Consider the following 26,319-nt stretch of genomic DNA (forward strand, 5'->3'; position numbering starts at 1 on the left):
CATCCCTCATAATAACTGCTGAAGCCATTGATTGCTTTCAGCCCAGCTTGTAATTGAGAGCAAAGCTCTCAGAAATATGAGGTCATGACAGGTTTTGCAAAATAATTAGCTGGACACAGGAGTAAAACCCTACTAATGCCCCCACAGAGGAAAAAACACCAATGTAAGTGAAGTTCTTCTTAGATGTCAGGAAATCTACAGGCAAGAGTGAGATTAAGAACATTACAGGAGAGATTCAGAAGAAAGTTTGCATCTTGCTAAATGCCAGAAAACCCACTCCTTGCTCAAGGTTATCCTCCCATATTGAATTGTTGGTGCCCGAGAAGGCATGTGCTCTAGCTCCAGCTTTTCTTGTGGTTGTGGAGTTCATAACGTCTCTGCTTTGTGGGCTCTCTGATGTCTTATAAGAGATGAGTTCACATTGCCATTTCAGTACAATTCAATTAAAAAGTCAATTAGCCCAGATACAAAGTGATTGTCTTCATTAATTCTGGTGTTCATGGAACAGCACTAGTGTTTGCTGTTGGTTTATTCTGCTGTCGTCTTCTCCTCTGAATTGTATGTGACTTTTCCTGCTCCACAGTCCTCATAGACACACGGCATGCAGCATGCATGCATCTTCTTTCCAGGTTCAGCAGTTGAAAATGTTGGAAGGGAGCAGCTCTAGGCAAGTCCTTACATGCTGCAAAACTCTTGAGCGCTGTTAAGTAACAAGCAGAGCTTTTAAGAACGTGGTTTTCAACTTCTGAGAAAGAACCGCATGCCTTTCTGGATCACCTAGCCCCGTCCTTCAAGATTTTCTTTCATTTGCTGTGCATTTAAGACTATGCTATATTTCCTAGAAGTGAAATGATGTAATAAAAAAATTAGTCTGAATTTTGTCAGTTATGGCAAATTCAAATTGTGTTGGCTTCTCTGTAAATTCTGGTAGTTTCACTTCCTAGTGACATCTCCCTTTAGACCATTTGTTTCAAAAAATAATGACCACAGCGGAGAGATTGCTGGATTATCAGCATCTATTTACCAAGGAAAAGGGATTTGAAGGAAGTATCAAATTTACAGCTTTGTATTTACCAGTAATTAGGTATCTCAGTGAGAGAATATGACACATGTTAGTTAGGCTCCAATAATTTGTTCCTAACATTCAACTTGACTTATAAATTGAACTAGTTCTGGCTTTTAAAGAGATGAGTCTTGAAAAAGTGTCTGGAAAAACAAGTCTTCCCTGTTTAAATTAGGAATGTGCCAAATGACTGGCAGGTACTTGATATATAATTTAAATTTAAAAGAGGAAGAAACAGTTCTAGATAAAGATCTCCTGGGGTATCTAGGGGAAATATATGCACCTATATTTAGCTTATCCCTGGTTTCAACCTCTAAATGCGCACACAGCAGCACGCACTTAGCTTTTGAAAAGGCCTTGATCCTTTAACAAGCTCCGCAAAGCTCACTAATAAAGTTACATTCTTGTTAATCATATATGTGCTCCCCAGTTCCTTCTTTGATACACCTTGTTCACAGGGATAAATCATTGAGCCGCAAATGTTCAGGAGTTGTTGGAGAAGGAAGTTGATGGCGGGTGGTCATGGATGTGAGATCCTCCATAAGAATCCTGACCCTGGGGCTTTGCCGTGAGAAGGGAGGAACCAGAGACATTACTCAATGGATAAGGGTGACATGGTCAAAGTGTCCTGCTAGAAATCTGCTCTTTGAAGCAATGCAGAGGAGGCAGCCAGGGTCAGACCTGCAAATTCGAAGAGCTTTGTGGTAACTGAGATACAGCTTGACTAGGACCTGAGCTAAAGCTGTCAAAAAGGCCACATTGTAGAGCTGGCCTTTCAGAAGGAATTTGCACAACATAAAAGGGCATTTCTGGTGGGGAAGGAGAACGGATTGCTGTAGGAGGGGGAGAGGAGACACATCAAATCACAGTTGGTATATTGGCTTTTAAAAGTACTTTGCCACAATTTGTATGGAGAGAGAAGTTAAGATGGAGAAGGGAGGATGGAGAAACAAAACAGAAGTGAGGTTTGGATTGGGGGTGGAGAGTTCAAATACGCTGTTTGACAAAGAAGAATGCAGAATGAAGAGAGGGAGAGATAGTTTGCAGAGTAGGAAGTCAGCCTGATCACGGCATTTTACATGGCTTTTCACATTTTGGCCTCTACAAGGGCAAAAACTGAAGAAGAGAAAGTGAATGGATCTGAGCCAGCATGGGGATGTGGGAGGACAGGTGTCTCACTGGGACAGAGGGAAGAAGAGCTGAGCTCACAACCACGTTAGCAAAGGTCAGGCTAGAGAGAGCAGGGAGGTGAGGCTGAGCCCATGCGGACTTTTTCTTTAACACACTAGCCTTAATAAAAATTACCAATGTTCTTCCTTTGACACCTGTAGGACCCAAGGAGACACCACACCATGGAAGTCACTATCAAGAGGCACTTCCTGAGTTTTGCTGTTTTCCTGATGCACTGTGTAGTCCGCAAGGCGAGCTGCGAGAAAGGCAACACTTCCCCCCTGCACTTCACCCACTACTTCTACAATGCCACCATCTATGAGAATTCAGCCCCCAAGACCTATGTGGAGAGCTACGTCAAAATGGGTATTTACAAGACAGACCCCGAGTGGGACATCAGATACAGAATAGCCTCTGGAGACACCACTGGTCTCTTTAAAACGGAGGAGCACGTGATTGGGGATTTCTGCTTCTTGAGAATAAGAACCAGGAGCAGCAACACAGCACTTTTAAACCGGGAGGTCAAAGACAGTTATATGTTAATAATCAAGGCCACAGAGAGCACATTTGCCTACGAAGCCTGGGCCAAAGTCTTGATCCACATTCTGGACAGAAATGACTTGAAACCTCTCTTTTCACCCCCCTCCTACAAAGTGTCCATCCGAGAAGACACTCCTCTGAAAACGGTGGTCAGCACACTCAGTGCCACTGATGCTGATGCTGGCCAGAACGCCGAGTTCTACTATGCCCTCAACACCAAGTCCGATCTATTCGCTGTCCACCCCACCACAGGAGCAGTTATGACCACAGGTAGGCTGAACAGCACCCATCGAGGCAGGCACCATCTGCAGGTTTTGGCTGTGGACAGAATGAGAAAGATCATGGAGGGGAATGGCTTTGGGAACCTGGCTAATCTCATGATCCAAGTGGAGCCATCTGCCAGGAAACCCCCCTCTATTTCCTCAGTGAAGGTGACACCACCTGACTCAGCTGAAGACTTTCTCTATGCAACTCTGTCTGTAGAAAGTGGTGACTCAGAAGCAGGGATAGATTCAGTTTATTTTGTGGATGGAGATCCAGGAAGACATTTCAAAGCAATCAAATCCTACTTTGGGAGCACTGAATTCATGATTGTGTCAACCAAAGAGATCAACTGGCTACTTTACCCATTTGGTTTCAACCTCAGTCTGCAAGCCAAGGACAAGAGCAAGCCGCCACTGTTCTCTCCTGTTAGAGTTATCCATATACCTCCTTCCAAGTATGTATCTGCCAGGTTTGAGAAAGAAGTGTACCAGGTCCAGCTCAGTGAATTTTCCCCAGCTGGAAGCCAGGTTGTTATGGTGAAGATCACACCAGTCTTCCCAAATCTCAAATATATTTTGAGACCTACTCCTGACAGCACAAGCTTTAAAATCAATCCTCACACTGGCCTGATAACTACAGTCAGAGCAATGGACTTCCGTGAGCAGTCTCATTTTGAACTTGAAGTTACAACCATTAACAGTCACACATCCACGACTGTTGTCATTGACATCACTGACTGCAACAATCATGCTCCAAGTTTTAGTCAGTCTTCATACCGCGGGGCCTTTGATGAAAATGTTCCTCCTGGTACCAGTGTCTTAACAGTAAGGGCTACAGATGAAGATGAAGGAGACAATGGCTTTGTCACCTACACCATAGCCAACCAGAAATCGGTTCCCTTTGTCATTGACCCCTATTCTGGCATCATTTCCACCTCCAAGTCAATGGACTATGAGTTGATGCAGAGATGGTATCATCTGCGGGTATGGGCATCAGATTGGGGCTCACCCTTCCGCCATGAAACGGAGGTGTACGTCTCCCTTATGCTGAGCAATGTCAATGACAATGCTCCTGTGTTTGAGAAGGCAAGCTGCAGTGGCACCATCCCACGGGACTTTCCTGTTGGGAATCCTGTGGCCACGGTCTCTGCAATCGACAGTGATGAGCTGCAGCATATCAAATATGAAATCAAGTCTGGCAATGAGTTACGGCATTTTGAACTGAATCCCATCTCTGGAGTAATATCCCTTAGAATATCTCTGCGAGATCTTCCTTCTGAGCAGCCACTTTTCTACTCTTTGAAAATAACTGCAACAGATGGAGAGAACTACGCTTTGCCAACATCTGTAAATATCACTGTGGTCAGCCAAGGTCTCCCTGTCAAAATGCAGTGTGAGGAAACAGGAGTCTTGAAACAACTGACAGAAACTATCATACACTCCATTGAGTCTCAGTCTCAAGGCCACGGGCAGGATGATGAAATGTCTTTGAACTTGCACCTTATAAACCATAACATTCCAAAGTTTGATGACAGCTTTCCACGATCTATTGACATCATAGAGACTGTTCCCATCAACTCAACTCTTGCTGACCTTTCAGCTATTGATCCTGATACTGGTTTTAATGGAAAATTGGTCTATGTGATCTCAGATGGAAATGATGACAGTTGCTTTACCATTGACCTGGAACTGGGTCTCCTTCAAGTCCTTTCTCCTCTAGATCATGAACGAACCAGCTTCTACATTCTTAACATTACTGTGTACGACCTTGGCACACCGCAAAAATCATCTTGGAAACTCTTGGCTGTGAATGTGTTGGATACCAATGATAACACTCCTAAATTCCCACAAGGTGCCTACTGGGTGGCGATACCAGAACATGTAGCAACAGCGACAACAATAGCTCAACTGAAAGCAGAAGATGCTGATACAGATGATAATGGGAGAGTAAAATATTCTCTCCTAACCCCCACCGATAAGTTTGCCATTAACAGTGTCACTGGAGAAGTGACAGTTACAGGTGCCCTGGATAGAGAATTGTGGCCTTGCTATGTGCTGAAAATAGAAGCTAGGGACCAGCCCAAAACAGGCTACCAGCTGTTCTCTGTTACAGATCTTGTTGTGACTCTGGAGGATGTAAATGACAACACCCCACAATGCCTCCCAGCCCTCAACAGTGTGAAGGTCCCAGAGGACCTGCCTGTGGGAACCATTCTCCTGTTTCTGGAGGCTTTTGACCCAGACTCTGGCTCTGGAGGTGAGGTGAGGTACAGCCTCATTAATGACGAAGAGATGATGTTTCACGTGGATAAGCTGACCGGGGCACTCCGGTTGGAGAAGGAGCTGGACTATGAGAAGAAGGACTCTTACAATCTAACCGTGCAGGTCAGTGACGGTGGGAAGCCCTTCTCTCGCTCTTCCCTCTGCCACCTAGAAGTGAACATCCTTGATGTCAACGAGAACTTGCACCCACCACGCTTTGCCTCCTTTGTCTTCAAAGGCTGGGTGCAGGAGAACAGCCCTGAGGGCACATCAGTGATGATGGTCACAGCAAAAGATATCGATAAGGGGAAAGATGGAGAGGTTCAATATTTCCTCCGAGAGGGCACTGGCCTGTCTGTCTTCCGCATTGAAAAGGACACAGGTAACGACAGCTTAGTTTAATAGTGTACCTTACAGGCTTAAACTACATGATGTGTTTGGGCTGACTTTTTGACCCAACAGGACATTTCTATATTCTATTTACAAAGTTCCATGCATTCAAATCTTTCTTGCTTGTGCAGTGATGTACAATGTGCATCCCTGTATCTGGGGAGGAGCAAGTAGGGTTTGTCTCCTTAGAATAAAGGAAAATCAATGTCTGTCCCCCCAAAAAGTACCGAGGTCTTCCCTTTCACTTGAGTACCAAATTACCCTCAGCACATGCAAGCCCTCACCTTCCACACAATCTCACAGCCATACAAGGTTTGTGCCAGAGTTTATATCTCCAGCAAAGACTGGGAAGTAGACTAGAGACACAAACGGGTCTGGCATTAAGGACAAAGTGGTCTGAGTTCCTTAAATCCCTCACAAGCACTTTCTCTGATTCTTCTAGGCACCATCCGGACCATAGGACCACTCGACCGAGAAGGAACGTCTCACTACTGGCTGACAGTGCTAGCTCTTGACCTGGGAACAGTTCCTCTGTCTTCTGTGACTGAAATTTATATTGAAGTCACCGATACCAATGACAACCCACCTCAGATGTCCAAGCCTGTCTTCTATGCCTCTGTGATGGAGAATTCCCCACCAAACACATCTGTCCTTCAGCTTGATGCCTTAGATCCAGACTCTAGCTCAGAGGGAAAACTGACTTTTCACATCCTAACTGGAAATCCTCAAGGACTCTTCACCATTAACCTCATTACAGGTAAGAGTGACCCAGCTCAGCATCTGTTTTTGAAGCTTCCAAGTGCCCAGAGGATGTTACATATTCAATATAAACAGCCCACACAGCTGCCTTTGTTACACCATCCTTCTGCAGCAGAAGTCCCAGTCTCCAAACAAACTGTGTGGGGAGGCAAAGGATTGAAACCCTCAACCTGAGGGCTGCTATTTGCATCCAGATGCCTCTTAGAATGACACAAATGTGCTTCTTTCAAAGCCCTAAACTAAGGGCAACTAAGCACTTGCTTTTAATCTTCCCCCTTATAAACAACTGCCCTGTTGCACAGCCTGAGCCAGGAAACACCCTTCTGGAGGTGACTATCTGTTCCTGAGACAGACCAAGGCAGGATTAATAAAAATGAATCCCACTGCATTTAAAGGCTCCACCCGTTCTCCGGCACTATTAATGTAGTAAGTGTAGTAAGCCTCTTCTGCCATCTTCCTAGACTGTATCTTTCATCTGAGGATTAATTACCAGATCTTTCAGAGCCATCAAAAACCCGCTGATGTTTTGTGTAAACAGCTTCCTCAAACTATCCCAGCAGAGCTGACATTGGGCCAGCCTGGCAAGGAGAGCTGTGCCGAGCCCTTCACGCCATCAGCTCCTGGGAGAAGAGGGAAGGGAGGGCACAGAGCTTGAGTATGGGAGAGGATTAATTGCATGACTTTGATCTCCTGCGGATGATAAAAGCAGTTCACCTACTGCAGCGGGATAGAAGCCTGCGCTCAGATGAGAAAGGAGCTGGATGTATTGAAAAAGGCTAGTGCAGCTCTCAGTTACGTGTTACCTGTGGTGTAATGGCTCTCTGGCAGTCCTCTACAGTGGCTAGGAGGGGGACATTTAGAAAGAAATTGTTGTGCTGAACACTGAAATCCTGTTTGCAACAGATTCATAGGGTGCTTCTATGTGGTACCGTGTAGATACACCTGGAGACATCAGCTAACTGCTACCCCCAGTTGTAGCTATCTCCACTGTCAGAAGCTTTTTAGCCAAGTCAAGGCATTGCTCTGCATCCAGCTTTCCAACGTAGTCCAATCATATGTGCACGACTCAGCCCCACAGACAGCTTGCACAAATGCTGGGTTCCAGGGAAAGCTACCCTCAGAGACCCTATTTTAGAAGACCACTGCCTTTTCCATGGGATGCGGACCAGAAATGGCTATCAGGACACCAGGCTAGCTCCCCTCAATCTGGTGAGCTCCAGCTTGCACCCATGCACCCTGCAGGAAATTCAGCCTTCTCTATGCTGCAGGCAGCAGGCAAAACTTTCACCCCAGTGTGGCTGCAGCCCTAGAAAGCCATGCTCCAAGGCTGTCATGTTTTATGGTAAAATAGGTGACACTGGCAAAATCTGATCGTTTGCTAATGGGACACCTCACCTCTAAGCCAACCCTTTAATTCCCATCTTAGACAAAAAAAGCTCTCTCAGGTGTGAGTCATCTCCTATCCATCTCTCTCTACAGTCAGGTAATTTGCATGTGAAGAGTGCTAAGTTTGTCAGTCCTGTAAGAAACCCATGAGCTGATCTTATCTCTTGGACAGTTGCTGGAGGTCTCCTCTTTAAACCCTGAGCTTGGAGTTCATTAAGGACCTGTTTCAAAGCCTGATGAGGATTCGGTTACCCATTGTTTTACTTGCATGTAACCCAAAAGAGCAAATAATTACCTGCAAACATTGGCATAAACTGAGCAGTTTATATCCTCATGCTTACAGTATCTAAAGAGTAGTCATCTGTTACTACTGCCAGAAAGAATATCACAGCTTGTCTAAATTTCAGGGCTGTAGGCAGCTTATTGGAAACCCTGTGATATTTTCATTCTGCAGACAAGGGCATGCTAGTCGGTCCGTTAAGTAGAATAAAAATATAATCTTTGGTCTCAGCCTGGTAGTGCAGCATTGGAAGATGAACTGCTGGTCTTTCAGTTCCTGGTCATTCATATAACTGCAGGGTTGTATTCAAAAAAAGGGTTATCCCAGTGCAGAGTAAATTAAATTTCTTACATTTGAACAGGAGAAGAGAGAAAACACTGCAACTATCTAGGCACTATAGTGCTACTAGACCACTGATGTTTATGCTGGATTTTTAGTTAGGACATGTCCTTTGTTTTTCAAATGCAATAATTGCATCTCTTCTTTCACTACCTAGAGGAAATGATCACAAAAAGACCCCAAAACATTTCAGTTCTTGAAATGCCGGAGATCTATAGGATCCAGATTGCCACCGTGCAGCCACAGAGGCTGCTGCTCTTAGTCGCACGATTTGAGCAAAGGACAGGATAATCCGCATATGTCAGGCTTCTACATGTGGAGAAGTCTGTGATTAAGACCTCATTGCCTATCCCACACTGCCATCAAAGGACACATAAGTCACATCGGCACTAAAATAAGCCAGAGCACAAGAGGGCCAGAGGTCTGTGGTGAGCTCCCCAGGTCTCTCCTACACAGGGCACTCCTGGTAGGAGCCCCTTGGCAGAGGGAGAGTAGGAGGAAGCTTGTTCTCATCTGGTGCGCTAATAGGAATTAAGGTCCTGATTTACTGTTAGAACAGGCACATCTACACCCAAAATAACCCTGCAGAACAGCCCTGGATAATTATTCAGGTCACAGTGCCACACTATTGCAAGTAACCCGATTCTGGTTCTGGAGTGAGCTTGTTCTGTGTTTGATCCAGTATTTTGACACAAGGGTGGGTTGGCCAGTGGAGACATACCCAGCAAGGCCCCTTGACTTCTCCTCCTGAAGCCTTGCAAGGAGACAGGAATGGCCATGATAAGTGTCCCTCAGCAGGACTTGGCTCCTCCAGCATCCCCAAACTACCACAGAAGAGCTCTAAGCTATTCCAGCTCTCAGTTCCCTAAAGAGGGTGGAGAAAAAAAGAGGGAAAATAAATGAAAGACTAATGAGAAGAGGGAATAAAACTGCGCAGTGAGATGAAAGCTTTCTGCCATCGGCAATGGAATCTCTCCAGCCCAGCCTGGCAGCTGGTGCAGAGCAGTGTTTGTGGGAGACAGAGAGATAGATAGATAGATAGATAGATAGATAGATACATGGGGAGATGGGGAGATAGTAGGGTTTGGGGTATTCTTTTTCTGGAAAGGTTTTTGGCTTGTTTTGTGCAGGGATTACCAACCCTGATGTGAAGTAGGTTCCAGTCCAGACAGGACCAGGAGGAATTGGGAGGCTGTGGCAGGAAGAGTCAGGATGAAGCCCTTCATCCTGTTGAAAGGCTGTTGGGAGAATCCTTTTACCTTGGACTGTTCATCTCCAGCTCTTCTCTAGTGCTTGTTCTTCTGGTGCTTGTCCTGCTGTGTCAGTGTCCACGGGCTTCCCCAGGGTGCCTGTGGTTCCTTGCATTTCTCTGCACGGAAGGACATCCAGACACAGCCTGCTTTTTAGATCTGAGGGATGGTTGCACTGCTGCTCCCCGAGCCAATGGACCACCAGCTCCAGCTGAACATGGAGTAGTGCAAAGCAGGGTCAGAACAAGAGGGGAGGAGAAGAAAAGAGAAGATGAAATGGAAGCAACAGTGGAACAACAGAAAGAGGACTTCAAGAGAAAAATCTCTTCCCTTCTCAGGCTCTTTTGAAAGCCCCAGTGCCTGCAAACCTGATTCTGGCTACTTTATCTTAGATTTTTCTCCCTGCAGCAAGGGCAGGGGGCCAGCTACCTCCACCCCAGCCCTGCTCTTGCCAGCAGAAGATATTATTATTTTTTTGTTCCCTAACAACAATGCGCTGTTAATTTTGCTGCTCCTGTTCCAACACGACTAGCTTTCCTCTCTCCCCGTTCCAGGCAGCAAGCGGGAGAATGACAGACAATCCTTTCCCATTGCTGTGCGTAGATAGGCTGCAAGAGCAGAGCTTGTGCCTGTCTGTGTGCAAGCAACAGAAGGGATCATTCCTGGACCTTCAGGTGAATGCGGATCTTGGCTAATAGGCCAAGTGCAATTAGGGTATTTGACAGTTTTGTTCAGTCTCTGTAGGGCTTGGCAGAAAACTTCAGGGCCACATACAAGTAGACAAATAAAAGACACCCACTCGATCGCAAGTCCCGTGGGATGGGCTGGCTGGTGTTTTCCAGAGAGACAGGAACTGCACTGATAATTCACACACATGCACACGCACACACAAAACACTCTCGTTAAAAACTAAGCGTGCAGTTCCCAGGTCCTTGTAGGGGGCAGCAGAAAGAACCGAGGAACTGTTTCCCTAGGCCACAAAAGCTGATGGCAATTCCCCTTTAATAACAGTTTCCACTTCTATTTTAGCCCTCTGGCTTCACAGGGTGTATAACCAAGTAGCAACAAATAAAAATATGCATTAATTCCAGCTGGCTTCTCTCAAGCACCGCGTCCTATCCCCGTCTCCCTGTCTCTGGGTGCTCAGCTGCCGTGTGAACACTGCTGGCAGTTTGTGCATCTTGGCAGCCGCACAGCACCACGGCTCCGTACGGGAATTACAGTAATTAACCGTTAACCACAAGAGTTTTCTGATCTCAAGGCAGAGCGGTAACTGGCTTTGGAGAGGGGAACTGGGAGCTGTGATTGAGCACAGGGTAAGGGACAGAGGGAGTTTGCCTGGGGTCAGGAGGAGAAGCCAGCCCTTTGACTTGTGACTCACAGATATGAAGCTAAACCCAAAAATGCCGTCTGTTAAGACTCTCAGCTGGGACACGGTACAGGTCTGTGATCCCTGTGATCTGTAAGAGTCAGCTCTTACTCCCCAGGAGATCTGAGCATCTTCTGTGGCACAGACATTTGAGAGAGTCATTAAGTTCCAGTTCATCTGCCTTCACTAGAGTCCTCCTTCTCCAGCTCTAGAAAGCTCAGCTATGATCCTCTTTTCTTGCGTTTTTATCATTAGGTCATGAAAGAATTTCAGGGTGTGGCCAGGCAAATCCAAATAATCACTTCAGAGTGGTTTAAGCTACCTTCCATCAGCTGGCACGCAGTAACCAAGTGCAAAGAAGGTATTAGTCTGTTGCAACTGAATTTTGCAATCTGCAGACTAGAAATATCCCCAGTGTGCGCACAGGTATTGCGTGACTCCACTGTCAATATCTAGCTATGTGTCCTATAGGCTGGTTAAGGTGAAATTATGAACCATCCCCTGAGGTAGCTGAAGTTTTAGGCTTTGCTCCCCTGTCCTATCCAGCCTATTGGCAACGTGGACAGGCGCATCAGAGATCTCAGTGAACCACAGCTGCAATTCCTTCTTTAGGCCCCCATTGAGTATTTCCATGCATATCAAGAGTTCTGCTGCTATTGGAGCCCTACAGCCTCCCATGAGCCTGGGAGGGATTCAAAAGCTCCTCAGCTGGTGTGCTCTCAGGCCACTGCTGAGTCCTCTTCACCTGCCGAGATGTCAAAAGGAAGATTAGGGAGAAAGAAAAAAAAATAATCCATGACATATATGCAGAGTCTTCCAAATCATCTTGTCATAACACATTAAGGAGTGTTAATTTATGATTGTAAAGGCATCAAATAAATGTTTAGTGCAGTGGCTGGTGCCAAATATGAATAATCCCAGAGAACAAGTGGAAACTGTTAACAATAGTCTTGTTCCAAGCAGCTGCTCTGCACTCCCTCCTTCAGCTGCCCAGTGTTTCCTGCAGCCATTTCAAATTTTCTCCTGCCTGTCATGCTCAGACAGCAATCCACCAAAGTAGTATGATACAACTGAAAACAATACTGTTAATTAAAACTTTTTGGCTTTGGACCAGAAAGGAGAGTTGAGATGGGTTCATGCAACTGATTTACAAGTCTTTCAGGATGCACAAGTGCACGTGCTCACACCACTGCAAATGCACACTGCCTCCCATGCAAAGCATTTCCCAGAGTAGCACAAGCCTGTATCACTGCTTGTGGTGGTCAGGAAAATTCACCCTGCCTTCATTTGCGTGAGGAAGAAGGAATTCCCTTCACAAGGAATAAACACCATCATAACAGTGACTGCTGGGAGCAGGAGATGCAGGGAACAGACAAAACCACTCACAGATTCACTCAGACTTGAGACTGCCAGAAAATCATGCATTATATATACAATTTCCATCATCTGTAAAGCAGTTGTGAAAATGATCTAGAGCTGCTTTTCCCCAAAGGTGAAGAGTCAAGGCACTTGATGAGGGCTATTATCAAACCAGACATGGAAACACAAGCCTCAACTCCATCCTTTCCACACTTGCACATCAGCTTAGTCATTGACAGGCCAAAAAGAGGCAATTATGATGATTTTGTTTAAACTCTAGTTTATTATAGCAACAATTCCTCCCTCCTGCATCCAACCTGTTCCCTGTGGTTAAACTAGTGAGTATTTTTTAGAAATCCCTCAAATCTTGCAATTGTTAGAGGATTCACCCTGTCTCTCAGCAAGCCAACATTATTATCAACTGTGTACCTTATTTTTAGCCTGAATGCATTTCTTGTAGTGGTAGAATAGAGGGTATTTCCCGAGTCAGAAGACAAAACTTTTGTCAAAACACTGTAAATTACAAAGAGCAAGGTTCAACACAGGGAAAATAAGAGTCGAGACTTGCTAAGAGGCCAAACTTGTGCCAGCACATGCAGAATGTTTCTTACTTAGATGCATAAGAAAAGTTTTGTTTTTGCGGTCCTGCAGCCTTTCTCATCAAATGCCTTGCTGCATGGCTTGGACAATCCTCAACTGAGGTAGCTATCTGGTAGGTGTCCCCCTTCATCCGTGGTGTCTGTAATCAGAGGAGCAAGAGCAGCACCTCCGCACAGGGATTCACACTGAAAGTGGACAACTTGCTCCCTGGAGGTATCTGTCTTTCTCCTCTGATCACAAAGGGAACCTGAAACAGGACGAGTGGGCAGGCTGATGTGGGACACACAGGGATCTGATCAGCCCTGGCTTTCCTTGGACGCTGAGTCTTGGAGCTCAAAGGGTTTCTGTCTTGGCAGGTCTGATTTCTACGACTTCACAGCAGCTGGATCGAGAATACAAGGCTGAACATATCCTAGAGGTGGGTAATGATGATTGCAATTAGCTTTATTTACCTACAAGTGTATTAAGTCCTCAAAGAGCTTTCCTTGCAAGTTGGAGCATACAGAAAGAATCTCATCCCATCAGCTCCCAACTGCTGGGAAACTTAATTAAATGGTGTGTGTTGCCCTAAGAGACAGCTGCAGCAGTACTGCGGGGTTTATTATTTCCTTACTGAAGACTGGAGGAAAAGTCCTGTTCTGGAAGCTGTGGGAATGCAGGAAGAGGACTTGAATTGTCCTCTAGCAGGATGGATAATAACTTATGGGGGAAAGAGCAAGCCAGAGAAATCCACCCTCATTTATCTCGTTGTATCAGACACCGCTGTGTCGCTTTGTGTTACCTGCCCTCATCCTTAGCTGCTCCTAGCTGTGCATGTTTATATTAGAGGGATCTTGAGGTGTTGCAGTCTATCAGGGTGATGGAGGACAATACATTTCTTTCTGAAATGCAACACGCTGGGAGCACGCACAGGCACAGCGAAGTGAGGATGGGTGATAACTTGCTAAGCCATTACAATAGAAATGTTTTCAGTTGTGTGACCCCAAATGACCAACAGTCTGATCTAGCCACTGATCTCACCCACTGCCCTAAGCAACTGCAAGCAGAAGCCCTGGAGGCATATCTCCCTGTGCGTGCACAAGCCTTGCCCAGTGCCAGCTACAGCCACCAGATTTTACCCTACAGAGAGGAGCAATGTCTCTAAAGATGTTGAGCTACAAATGCAGATCCACATGAAAAACCCTGGTTTACTCATTGCCCATCAGGATGAACACCGGTTGCTCGTGTCTTGGGTCACGACAAGCAGCTCTGTCACCCACTCCTTTTGCTTGCTGGCAGGTGGCTGTTTCTGACAACGGAGAGCCAGCCCTGAAGTCCACCAGCAGAGTCGTGATACAAGTCCTGGATGCCAACGACAGTCCTCCCACTTTTCCCCACAAGCTCTTCATGGTGCAGCTTCCCGAGAGAGAGGCCTCGAAGACGCCACTGCCAGTCTACAGGCTGATCGCTTCGGACCGTGACCAGGGCCAGAACAGCCAGATCACCTACACCATCGAGGAGGAGGAGGAAGGGATATTCACCATCAACCCCACAACTGGCATGGTGTTCTCCAGGAAGGCTTTTCCTGCCTCCGAATACAACATACTTACGGTGAGAGGAGAGGGAAACCGAGACAGCCAACAGGAAGGGATGAGTGGAGAGGGAAAGACAGGAAAGGCTGCAGAAACAGAAAAGATAAAAGAAGGAAAGCGATGGAGGAACTGCACCAGTGGGAGGAGAGCTTGAATGAGACAGACTTAGGTTACAGGGGAGAAACTGGGAGGGAATGATGGGAAACGAGAAGGTAAGAAGCTATAAAAAATGGAGGATAAATTTAAAATTAACTGTCCAACCCACTCTCAGAGACAAACACAGTGATCCACTATCCCATATGGGTGTGGACCTGAACCTGAACATTCTTTGGGTTTCAGCAGTGCCTCCACTTGGCAGTCTGATCAGACCATGGGGCTTGGATACAGATTTAAAGCTCTCCCACACTATGTGTGTCCTTGCAACAAGGCTTGTGATCCAGGTCTCTGCTGTGGATTGAGCTAGGCAGATTTGCTTGACGATCAAGAGGAATTTGGGTTGCACGGCTCTACCTTGTAAGCAGCTTGAGCATGGACCACTTGGTCAAGATTTGTTTTGTGGGATTTTGGGTGCACTCGGACCTGAAACTCTTGTTGGGTGGGAGAAGCAGCTTCCCATGGGGCTCCCATGGGCTAAACCAGCCTTCTCCCTGACTGCACACGCATTTCCCGGCAGGTCAAGGCAACAGACGGCGGCAGCCCACCACTTTCCTCTCATGTGCGGCTTCACATCAGCTGGGTCACCCGGCCCGGCCCTTCCTCGGAGCCACTAGCTTTCGATGAACCCCATTTTAACTTTGCCGTGATGGAAACAGATCCTGTAAACCATATGGTGGGAGTGATCAGCATTGAAATGGGCCCCGGCCAAGTGTGGTTTAATATCACAGGTGAGACACAGACGTTAAACCAGGGCAGCGATGTCTGGTAGCGCTTGCCCCAGCTCCCTTGGCTTTCAGTACTTGCATGCCTGAGCTAATGAAGTTGTTTGCTTTAGGTGTAGGTGAGCTACAGGGAAAGCTTTCTCACAGACACCAAAAGGCTTAAACAGCAATAGGCAAAGCTGCCAGTCCAAGGGCTCCAGTGCCAAGTGTAATTATCAAACACACTTTTTTAATGACATTCTGGGACTTGCCAGTGTTTGAGGTGTTCTACGATGTCGCGTGAAAGGCAGGGCATGCCAGCACCAGCTCCTCTTGGGAATCGAGTTGCACTGTTGGTTGTGGTAAAACAGCCTGCGAGGATCCAGGTGTCAGGCTGGGTCTTGCAGACAACCCCCGTCTGTCCCTCTCTGCTGAGCCCGTCGTCCCAGCAGGGAGCCGAGAGGGAAAGATTCCTCAAAGAGCTGGTCTGACCTAACTGGTGGGGCTCTTCCTTCCACCGCATGCATCTTGGGGATGACTTAGACATGAAACATGAAGAAGCTCTAGGGCCCCCTCTAAGACACATGATGGCAGGGCAGAGGGGATGTGGGCTGTCACCCCAGGGGACTCGTCAGGCAGCGCGTGTGCAGAACTGGTCCTAAGAAGAAGGGCCAATTGTGCTCATGTAATTTGGTGTTTTGAAGTGGTGCTCCCATCTGCCTTGCACAGGCTTTCCCTGACACTGCCTGCAGGGCTTGCCCTCGTCAGACAAAGCCTTAATTGGGACAGTGAATAGTTTTTCCTGTTACTATGTTAGGGCAAGGATAATGGTGTATAAATACAATTAAGCAACAAGAGATACAACGCTACAAGGAGCAGACAATATCAGTGCAAGGCTTTTCTGTCATTAGTAGTGCCTGCTTGGCTTTGCAGAATTAATGGTATATTCCTCTGAATCATTTCCCTGCTGAGAGCCTCCTTGTATGCTTGACCTCATCTTTACCAGTTTCTAGCGCACCAAATGCTACTCAGGGCTCTCTTGGTTTCTCTACTGGCGGAAGAGGACAGGATTTCATTTTCACTGCTACGGAAGCAAAGCATCACAGTAGTTGGCAACCAAGCAGGTGATGCAGAGATCCAGGAGCCTTCAGCACCTCATTCAAAAACTCACCTTTCCCAGTTCACAAAGGCTCCATCACTGGGGTTCATGGTGTCTGCAAAACCTCTGACAAAGCAGCATCTTTCTTCATCTCTTTCCTTTCCTGGGCTTCCTCTTTCCCTTTGGTACTATGCAAAGGGAGCTCGTCTCTCTTTTCTCAGGCAAAAGCATCCGTGGGTCTCTCTTTTCCTCTGTCTCTGCTTCTTTCTCCATCCCAGCAGGAAAGTGGTGTCCAGATGGCTGGCAACCACTGCATTTCTGCCACAAGGGATGATGTGTAATTTAACCACCAGCCAAGATTTTCCCAGCTGGTAAGAGAATAAAGCAGAATCCATTAGCATCCAGTAGCTGGGAAGGGAGAAGTTGAGAACTGGGACAAATTGCAGAAAACTGCTTCTACCTGTCCATATCTCAGAACAACATAGCAGTGTTTCATGTTTAGAGAACTAACAGGCCACCAGCAAGTGAGGCATGAGAAAGGAGCTGCCACGCCAGGGCTGAACATCAGTAGCATGAGGGACAGCCTTCTGCTGCTGAGCTGCTCAGGCCTGTGGTTCCCTGCACTATGCAGCCATCTGGGTTGGAGGCAACAGGCTCTGCTCACCCTGGAAGCACCGTCTGCCTCCCCAACTGTTCAAGTATTGGGCTTCTTCAGGTAGCTCACAGGCTCCCAACCGTGGCAATGAAGACCATCGCTGATACACCCACAGTGTGACCTTGAATTGGAAGCCAGCAGGAACATGGTTCAGCCCTGCAGGTCCCTGATCCATGCTAAGCCTATGATGCTGCATAGCTGGAGACCTTGTGCAAATAAATCAATGCTCAAATGTGACTGCATATGTGCATCCTTTCCCCTTCTCTCCTCCCCCTCATTTTCTCTAATTCCCCTCATCTTCCCTCTCGCACTCCTTTGCCACCATCTGTGACTACCTTTTTGTCCAGCTTCTCCATGTCCTCCCTGTCTCCTGTCTCCATCTATCATATTTTGTATTTAGTTTCCAGATTCAGAGGAAACCTCACCTGTGGCACTGTCCCCAACCTAGCTGTGATCAAAGAGTTACAGCTAGAGTGACTGCCTACAGTCCCCATTCGAGGTATATTGCCTGGCATGCCACGTATCTGTGGCTGGGCATGAGCTCCTTGTGCAGTCTGTGTGTGCTGTCTGGACAGGAGATCCTTCGGATCTCCAGGCAGCTCCTATAATTCCTTCCCATGCAGAGCCTGCTGGCACCTGCAGCTTGCTCCAAACAAAAATCTAACTGTAACTGCCCCCTCATTTCCTTTTCTCATCTCTCCCTTACCCCAGGCGGCGATGATGACATGGATTTTGACATTGAAAAGAGTACAGGCAGCATGGTCATAGCAAGAGCCCTTGATGCAAGGAAGAAGTCAAGCTATAACCTGACAGTAGAAGTCACTGACGGGTCCACTACCATCAAAACCCAGGTAATGCTGTTTTCTTTAGTAGAGACCCCATCTAGAGTGAGTATATGCCAAAGGGAATCTTTCTCCTGAGTCCACTGAGCTCTGGATCAGGTGCCAGCCACAAGAATCTCCTTACACTGTGATCTTACATTACACAGTGACCCAAGTCTCTCCTAAGTACCAAGCTAAGGTTTGGTTTTTTATGTTGTTAGAAACACAAATGATCTAGGAAAGCCCAGACCTCTCCTGTTGTTCACAGCCAGCACACAAGGACACATCTACACCACCAGCCAAGCTGGGGTGGCAGTTCACACTCTCAGACCCCAGCTTGCTCTCAGCTGCTCAGGCTGAACTACAACATGGCTGGGACAACGAGCTGAGACATAAGGGACATGCATATGCCGTTAGATCAGGCTTGGGTCCATGGTACCATGTCAAGGAGTATTCCTGGGACTTGTTAGCCTATGTAAAGCCAGCACAGATGCACCTGCAAGAGGTGAGGTCAGGCCCTGCCCTGTGCTGCTCCAAGGGTGTGGAGCATTGATAACGTATCAGCACTGAGGTCCAGGGGACTGAGTGGGGCAGCTGCGGAGATGCTGTGTCCTCTGAGTTGCCACATGAAAAGCAAGCGCTGGTGAAAGGAGGCACTTTGCTCTCCAGCTTGTCCCTGAGCCCCAGTTAAAATGGCTGCTGAGATTTGCCCATCCTTACCTACCCTCAGGAGGGGCATTCAGGGCTTTGTCTTTAACCAGCTGTTTTCTCCGCACATAAGAAATTCAGCCAAAAATCCAGCCATCACTACACAGGAAGACGTAGAATGCGAGTCACCCGTCAGTGATGCTTATCATGGGAAATTCACTGCGGAGGTTTGCGGGGGATGATGGCTGAGGAACGCTACCATTCCTGTGAAACAAAATGCTAATAGACGGCTATCTCAACTATCTTCAAGTATTGTTCCAAATAAACAAACAGAGCCCCACCTTGCCTGGTGTGCATTCTCTGCCACCTTGTATCTCATCCCTACATTTATTTTGGCACTCAAGTCTGCTAGCAGATGTCAAAAAAACCTGCTTGTGCAAAACCCCCATGGCATGTTCAGGTTTGCTAAAGGAAGCAAATCATTACACTTGGTTGGGACTTCCTAAGATGCAGTCAACACATCAGTAGGGGGGTCAGGATGGTCAGGGTAGGAGACCAAACAGAAGAAAGTAGGTGACTTTGCAGGCAGGGTTCAGGCAGGCCATTCACAGGGGTTTGCCTTTAAATGCAGAGGAGATTTGTCTAAAAAGTGCAGACCACAAGCTTTGCTTCTGCATACTTTCTCCGTACATGTGTTGGTCTTGAGATAGGCCAGCCCCTCCCTCCCTTTACCAAACATCCTCTCTCTGTCAGCTTTCTGGTGTGTAATTAATGAGTGCTGGTATGGAGGCACCAGCCAGCAAAGCTGGCACCACAGCTGAGCGACTGCTGCTTTTCACAGCAGGCTGTGACGGTTTCCCATGTGCCAGGTGCAGGCACGTTCAGTCTGAATGGCTTGCCAGATCGGAGAGATTAAAAAAAAAAGAGAGGAAACAAACTGAAAATCACAAAGGGAAGGCACAGCAGGAGTTCTTCGAGGAGAAGGACAAAAGGGCTCCCAGTCACCATGGATGGCAAAGCCCCAAGAGTTGGAGAGCTGTGACGGTTACAGGGCTCAGAGCATTGGTACACGCAAGAGAGGTTCATAGCTGAGATTTTACATGGCTGCATAAGGCAGGTTGCTCCCACATCTCTGCTGCCCTCACTGTGCTGTCTCCCCCACAGGCCTTTATCCATGTGATTGATATCAACCAGCACCGTCCCCAGTTCCTGGAGAGCCATTATGAGGTGAGGATTCCTGAAGATACCCCCTCGGGGAGGGAAATCCTTCAAGTCAGCGCAACAGACAAGGACAAAGGCAAGGGGCTCATCTACACCATCCATGGCAGCGTGGACCCCAAAAGCACAAGACTTTTCCAGCTGGATCCAAGCAGTGGGGTCCTCACAACAGCTGAAGGCTTCAGCTCCCAGCCCATGCCCCAGCACACCCTAACAGTGATGGTGAGTCCTAGCCAAACCCTGCTGAGTCCATCAGCTTCTCTGGGATATATGGGTCACTGGAGAAATTCAGACTGGTTCTAGTCTTTGAGGGAGGGTTTGTCTAGAACAACAGGGAAGAAGCAAGCAAGGTGTTAACCTTTCCTATATAACCATCCTGGATAAATCTAGGTAACACCCTGCTTTCTTCTAACCATGTGCTGAGCCCATCACCTGCCCATTTCATTGGAGGGCCACTGGATTCTTATACAAGAAAGCACAGTTATTAATCATTAATTATTAATGTTTAGTTTCAAGTCTGAGGCTGAGCTTTGGTGCTGAAACTTACAGGCTCATTCCCACCCAAGGGGTTGGTACCACTGAAACAGACTCTGTAAGAGTCCTGGTGAGCTACTGGAAGCCTGGTGCAGGAAAAGCTGCCTACTCCCTGATGTGACCATACTTGCTCTTCCTCCGTCATTCAGGTACGGGATCAGGAGGTCCCCATCAAGAGAAACTTTGTTCGGGTCATCATTCATGTGGAGAACTGCAACCTTCACCCTCCACAGTTCAGCAGCATCCATTACGAAGCAGAAGTGCTGGACTCAGCAGCAGTGAGCACAGAAGTTATGCAAGTCAGAGCCCTTGATCAGGACCAAGGAGCCAATGCTGAAATCCACTATTCCCTTCAGGCAGGTGAGTGTCATGCAACAAGGTGGTTTTGGCTATGAACATGCCTGTATTTCCACTCTCTAGCTGGTGGCCAAACAGTTGACCAGCTTTCTCTAGCTGTTGCAAAGAACAGTAAAGGCTGCACATTGCTAAAATCCAGGGAAAATCTACAGCAAGCAGGTAATTTCCATATTATGAAAATTTCCATACTATTGAAAAAGCATCCTTCCTGAGGAAGACAGTTCAATGTCAGTTCTAAGAAAAAATGTGATTGGACAAGTTAGATCAACTTAAAATCTGCTCTTCCCATCTATGGGAACTGCGTGAGGAATGCCTGTCCAGTTGTTAGGCAAAAGTACTCCCATTCTCACAGCAGTCATCATCACTTCCACCAGTTCTACCAAGAAATACGTCCTTGAGGAAAGCTTTGGTTGATGGTCTTTTTGGATCATACAAGCTCGGTGGTCAAATATTTTATAATTCACTTTAAAGGGTAAAACTTAAATATTTATGGCTGTGCCACATCACCTATTAAGCTGGTAAATTCTTTGCAGGAGTCAAGCCATCCTTTGCTCCATCTTTCTGACTGCAATTTAGATCAAGGACTGAGGAATTTAATTGCTCCTGAAGTATTGGTAATTATAAGCATGACAGGGCTTGAAGCAACTAGTACAGTCTGTGCTACCATGTTCTGCACATGAGGCAAAAGCTTCAAGCAGATGCTCTGCCACCACTAAATATGCTCAAATTAGAAGGGTATTTATCTCTAATTTAAATTTTGATTGATTTAAAAGTTAGCTTGTAGATTTCAATGGGTTCATTGTTCTGAGAATGAAAATTGTTTAGAAATTCATGAAGATTGTTGTCTCCCAATGAAAGAAACAGATGTTAAATTAGGTCTGAAATCAGGAGCATCTATGGAAAAGAGGATAAGAAAACCAAAGCCAATAGGGTGTCTGCATTCTTCACTTTGTAATTTTTCTTCTTGCAGGTAATGGGGAAGGTTTCTTCAGCATCGACCCATATTCTGGAATTATTACAGTTGCCCAGAAGCTGGACCCATCCAGACTGGAGCGATTTACTCTTATTGTAAAGGCAGAAGATCAGGGGTTCCCCCAGCTTAAAGATTCCGCTACAGTACACGTCCGCATTAGACCCTCTGATCGAACTCCTCCAAAATTTCCAGAGGCCGAATACATCACGGAGATCAGTGAATCCACTGCTGTTGGCTCTCCTCTGATCCAGGTTTCAGCCACAAGCATGTCACCAGTCAGCTATGAAATAAAAGATGGAAATGGAGATGGAGTGTTCTCCATGAACTATCAATCAGGCCTTATTTCCACTCAGAAGAGCTTAGATTTTGAGCAGGTATCTTTTTACCAGTTGAAAGTTCGTGGCACCAACATGGCTGGAGTATTTATGGACACAATGGTACTAATCTATGTCATAGATGAGAATGACAATGTGCCCATCTTTGTTAAACCTTCCTTCGTTGGCTGGATCATGGAGAATGCTCCATCACAAAGCATGGTTCTGGATGAAAGCAATGCTCCCCTCGTGACCCATGCAACAGATGCTGATCAAGACTCCAATGGTCTGCTGGTCTATGAGATTTTGGAACCGGAGGCACTGAAATATTTTACAGTAGATCCCAGCACAGGGACGCTTACCAGTCGTGCCGATATAGACTATGAGCTCACCCCAGTTTTCCACTTCAGTGTACATGCACGTGACAGTGGAAGTCCCAGCTTATTTGCATCCAAGCCAGCCAAGGTCACAATCCATGTTAAAGACGTGAATGATTCACCTCCAGTCTTTTTCAAAGACACTTACGAACTTTCTGTCTTGCTACCTGCCCACCCAGGGATGGAGCTTGTGTCAGTGCAGGCAAAAGATGCAGATTCGGAGGTGACCTACAGCATCGTGGAAGGGAACCTTGATAATGCTTTCTATATTCATCCACTCACAGGTCTCATCTCCATTCTTAATGCTACTGGCCTGGGAAGCTATCGTGAACTCACGGTCAGAGCTGGTGATGGCTTATATAAGAGTACTGCTCTGGTTAAGCTAAATTTAACTCAAGCACAAGGAACTGGCTTAAAATTTGATCAAGACGTGTATACAGCAACTGTGATGGAGAACTCTACAGATGAGAAGACTCTCATTGTTCTTGGTGTCAAGGGATATCAGCTAAATGAACCACTTTTCTATTCACTTTTGAATGGAAAGGAAAGATTCAAAATGATCCAGGCATCTGGAGTACTCCAGACCAAGGGTGTGAAATTCGACCGTGAAACACAAGACATGCATGAGGTAGCTGTGGAAGTGAAGGACAATAGGAAACCACCAAGAGTGTCTCAAGCCACAGTGAAGGTTTATGTAGAGGATGTCAATGACAATCCACCGCAGTTTGAGAACGTGCCCTATTACACCTCGGTGCAGGACGGCACAGAGCCAGGTGATGTACTTTTTCAGGTGTCAGCAACAGACAAAGACATAGGGGATAACGGAGCCATTACGTACTCATTTGCAGAGGACTACAAATATTTTTGGATTGACCCCTACCTAGGAGACATCTCACTTAAGAAGCCTCTCGATCATCAAGCTTTAAATAAATACAACCTCCGAGTCATTGCTAAGGACAAAGGCGAGCCTCCCCTCCGTGCTGAAGAGGAGGTTGTGATCAGTGTGAGGAACAAATCCAACCCTCTGTTCCAAAGTTTGTATTACCGAGTGAAGGTGCCAGAAAACATCCCCCTGTACACATCTATCCTCCACATACAGGCACGCAGCCCTGAAGGCTTGCGCCTCATCTACAACATTGTGGAAGAAGACTCCCTGAAGCTGTTCAGCACCGACTTCAAAACTGGTGTCCTTACTGTCACAGGCCAGCTGGACTACGAGGTAGAGACAAAACACACGTTTACCATTAGAGCCACAGACACAGCACTAGGATCCTTTTCAGAAGCCAGAGTAGAGGTGGAGGTAGAGGACATTAACGACAATCCCCCCATATTTTCTCAGATGATCTATACGGCATCTGTCTCGGAGAGTTTGCCAGCACAGACCCCTGTTGTCCAGCTCTCTGCTTCTGATAAGGATTCAGGCAGAAACAAAGTGGTCTCCTATCAGATCTTGGATGATGGTTCAGATGCTACCAAGTTCTTTAATATTGATGCCAGCACAGGGCAAATAACAACGGCTCAAGCACTTGATTATGAAAAAAATCAACAGTTCCGCATGAAAGTAAGAGCTGCAGATCATGGGATGCCTCCGCTTAGCAGCGATGCCCTGGTAATTGTGGATGTGACAGACATCAATGACAATCCTCCTGAGTTCAGCCAGCTTCAGTATGAAGCCAAGATAAGCGAAATGGCTACGTGTGGGCACATTGTGATAAAAGTCCAAGCCCTGGACCCCGATAGCGGAGACACCACCCGACTGGAATACGTGATACTCTCAGGCAATGACAACAGGCATTTCACTATCAACAGCACTTCTGGAATAATATCCATGTTCAACCGCTGCCAGAAGGACTTGGAGTCATCTTACAATCTCAGAGTTTCTGCTTCAGACGGAGTTTTCAAGAGCACTGTGCCTGTGTATATCAATACCACCAATGCCAACAAATACAGCCCCTCTTTTCAGCAGAACGTGTATGAGGCAGAGCTGGCAGAAAATGCTGAGATAGGTACCAAAGTGATTGAGCTGCTGGCTATTGACCCAGACAGTGGCCCATATGGCACCATAGACTATACCATCATAAATAAACTCGCCCATGAGAAGTTCTCCATAGACAATAAAGGCGGTATTGCCACACTGCAAAAACTGGACAGGGAAAATTCAACAGAGAGAGTCATTGCCATTAAAGTCATGGCCAAGGACGGGGGTGGGAAGGTTGCGTTCTGCACTGTCAAAATAATCCTTACAGATGAGAATGACAACCCACCTCAGTTCAAAGCCTCTGAATACACACTGTCCATCCAGTCCAATGTAAGCAAAGGCTCCCCAGTCATCCAGGTACTGGCTTATGATGCTGATGAAGGTGCAAATGCAGATGTGATTTACTCCGTTGACTCTGTGGAAGATGTGGCAGAAGATCTTGTTGAGATCAATGCTGCCACTGGCGTTGTTAAGGTCAAGGAGAGCCTTGTTGGTTTAGAAAACAGAGCCTTTAACTTCAAGGTGAAAGCTGAAGATGGCAGACCCCCTCACTGGAACTCCCTTGTCCCAGTGAATCTTCAGATTGTTCCAAGGGAGGTGACATTGCCAAGATTTTCTGAGCCCCTTTATACATTCTCTGCATCTGAGGATCTTCCAGAGGGATCAGAAATAGGATCAGTCAAAGCTTTTGCAGAGGATCCCATCATATACAGCCTGGTGAAGGGAACCACTACAGAAAGTAACAAGGACGAAGTGTTCACGCTGGACGAACAAACGGGGGCTTTGAAAATCAAAAAGGCTGTGGATCATGAAACCACCAAGTGGTACCAGATAGATGTCATGGCTCACTGCTCACATCAGGAGACTGAGCTGGTCTCCCTGGTCTCTGTGAACATCCAAGTGCAGGACGTAAATGACAACAGACCTGTTTTTGAGGCAGATCCCTACAAAGCTTTTGTCATGGAGAACATGCCATCAGGAACCACAGTCATTCAAGTGACAGCAAACGACCAGGACACAGGAAGTGATGGGCAGGTGACCTACAGTCTGGAAGCAGAATCTGGCAACCTCCGAGGACTCTTCACCATTGATGGTGAGAGTGGGTGGATCACCACATTAAAAGAGCTGGACTGCGAATCTCAGGAGATCTATCGGTTTTATGTGGTGGCCACTGACCATGGCAGGAAAGTCCAGCTCTCTTCCCAAACCCTGGTGGAGGTCACTGTCTCTGACGAAAATGATAATGCTCCGCAGTTCACCTCGGATTTCTATAAAGGATCGGTAATTGAGAACGCGGAGCCAGGGCAGGTTGTTGTCACACTGAGTACCATCGATGCAGACATCTCTGAGCAGAACCGGCGGGTCACATGCTACATAACTGGTGAGTTTCTCCTGACTTTAAATCTTCAGTGGGCAAGAACTGTCATCTCAAAGTGAGGATTTGATACCTTGTCTTACAGAATATTAATACACAAATAGTGTTATACTGGCAGTCCTATCAGAGGCAGGAGATTAATCCTGAGCTCTGTCATGAGCTGGATTCTTCAGTTAAATGAGTCTGGGGTATCCAAAACTCTTTAGTAACTAACTGCAGTGGGTGGAATTGTGATTATAACAATTATCTCACCACTGATTCGTCCAATTTATTTGGAAATAAATATTATTTGGAAATAATATTATATATATATAAGTAATTATACAGTACTGTAGATATATTTATTTACACTTTCTTAATAGAGAAATAATTTGGACAGTGTAATTATAATATCTGTTGGAAGGACAGAAACAGAGGTACAGCAGGAAGGAAGGTTTTTCTCACGTAGATACTGTGATCTGTATTTAAGGTCCTTGATCCTTTTTTTTTCCCTGCAAACAGTGCATTCAGTA

General features: G+C 46.5%; 1 protein-coding gene across 1 annotated transcript in view; it reads left to right on the forward strand.

Annotated features, from left to right (window-relative positions):
- The first annotated feature begins 2,415 nt into the window (after positions 1-2,415).
- Positions 2,416-26,319, forward strand: part of FAT2 (FAT atypical cadherin 2) — a 46,078-nt gene continuing 22,174 nt past the window's right edge. The window contains exons 1-9 of the mRNA XM_075766902.1: positions 2,416-5,680; positions 6,131-6,445; positions 13,387-13,448; positions 14,309-14,620; positions 15,275-15,485; positions 17,924-18,063; positions 19,846-20,121; positions 20,583-20,793; positions 21,761-25,813. Of these exons, the coding sequence (XP_075623017.1) occupies positions 2,416-5,680; positions 6,131-6,445; positions 13,387-13,448; positions 14,309-14,620; positions 15,275-15,485; positions 17,924-18,063; positions 19,846-20,121; positions 20,583-20,793; positions 21,761-25,813 (8,845 nt within the window). The remainder of the gene's footprint in view (positions 5,681-6,130; positions 6,446-13,386; positions 13,449-14,308; positions 14,621-15,274; positions 15,486-17,923; positions 18,064-19,845; positions 20,122-20,582; positions 20,794-21,760; positions 25,814-26,319) is intronic.

This window comes from Balearica regulorum, chromosome 14, assembly GCF_011004875.1.
Source record: "Balearica regulorum gibbericeps isolate bBalReg1 chromosome 14, bBalReg1.pri, whole genome shotgun sequence".
Classification (NCBI taxonomy): Eukaryota; Metazoa; Chordata; class Aves; order Gruiformes; family Gruidae; genus Balearica; species Balearica regulorum.